This window comes from Mus caroli, chromosome 4 (genome assembly GCF_900094665.2).
Source record: "Mus caroli chromosome 4, CAROLI_EIJ_v1.1, whole genome shotgun sequence".
NCBI classification, from domain to species: domain Eukaryota; kingdom Metazoa; phylum Chordata; class Mammalia; order Rodentia; family Muridae; genus Mus; species Mus caroli.
The window spans coordinates 146,079,799-146,081,019 of record NC_034573.1 but is presented as its reverse complement, the minus strand read 5'-3'; the positions used below and the strand labels follow the sequence as shown (position 1 = coordinate 146,081,019).

The following is a 1,221-nucleotide window of genomic DNA, read 5'->3' as shown; positions in this document are numbered from 1 at the left end:
AAAAAAAAAAAAAAAAAAGAATGGAAGCATTATATTAGAGTCATAGCATTAGGAAGCTTGAGAACCACTACTAAATCCATGTGATGCTTGCAGGCCTGGGACCTAAAGGTGAAGATGCTGGGGGGTAACGATTTCCTGGTGTCTGTGACAAACTCCATGATGGTGTCAGAACTGAAGAAGCAGATTGCTCAGAAGATTGGTGTGCCAGCTTTCCAGCAGCGCCTGGCCCACCAAAATGAAGTGCTCCAGGACGGTCTTACCCTTTCCAGTCTGGGTCTGGGTCCCAGCAGCACAGTCATGCTAGTGGTACAGAACTGCAGCAACCCTCTGAGCATCCTGGTGAGGAACGAAAGGGGCCACAGCAACATCTATGAGGTCTTTCTGACACAGACTGTAGACATGCTTAAGAAGAAGGTGTCCCAGCGGGAACAAGTCCATGAAGACCAATTCTGGCTGAGCTTCGAGGGAAGGCCCATGGAGGACAAAGAGCTGCTGGGGGAGTATGGCCTAAAGCCCCAGTGCACAGTGATCAAGCATTTGCGCCTGAGGGGTGGGGGAGGGGACCAATATGCCTAAGGCCCCCATCCAGAGCCAGTGTTGGTTATAAAAGATGATGCAATAAAAAGCTCTGCCTCTTGTTTGCTTGTCCCTCTCCAGAAATGCCCTTCTATCCATGGTGAGAAGGCTCTGGGTTGCCAAGTTAAGAGGCAAGGATTTCACAGTTAGAGCCTAGTGAGGAAATGCCCCTTCCAAACCCTTTGAGTAATTAATTCACTTCTGGAAAAAGACACTTTTGCTTGGACCCAGTCCTTAGCCTCAGCCAGGCCCTAAAAATGTCCCCATGTCTACATGTGGCTCAGGAGGGACAGGTCAGGCCAGTTTCTACCAGTAGCAGGATAAGGCTCCTAATGGAACCAGTGAACTGCTCAGATCCTTTGGAAACAGTGAAGGAATGTCCTTGGACCTATCTGGGTAAGCTGTGAAGGAGGGTGATGTGTTCTTTTGTATGTGTTCCTAGTCCCACCTGCACTAGTTCACAGAGGGTAGGATGGGGTCTCACCATTCAAATCAGTCACTTGCTGTTTAGGACATGGTGGTTAGCAAGTACACCTCATCGGGGCTATAAAGAGGCCACTATAGGGCCGGGCGTGGTGGCGCACGCCTTTAATCCCAGCACTCGGGAGGCAGAGGCAGGCAGATTTCTGAGTTCGAGGCCAGCCT

General features: G+C 50.2%; 1 protein-coding gene across 1 annotated transcript in view; it reads left to right on the top strand.

Annotated features, from left to right (window-relative positions):
- Isg15 (ISG15 ubiquitin like modifier) overlaps window positions 1-638 on the top strand; it is a 1,423-nt gene extending 785 nt beyond the window's left edge. The window contains exon 2 of the mRNA XM_021159871.1: window positions 94-638. Within this exon, the coding sequence (XP_021015530.1) occupies window positions 94-576 (483 nt within the window). The 3' untranslated portion in view covers window positions 577-638. The remainder of the gene's footprint in view (window positions 1-93) is intronic.
- Window positions 639-1,221: the final 583 nt, after the last annotated feature.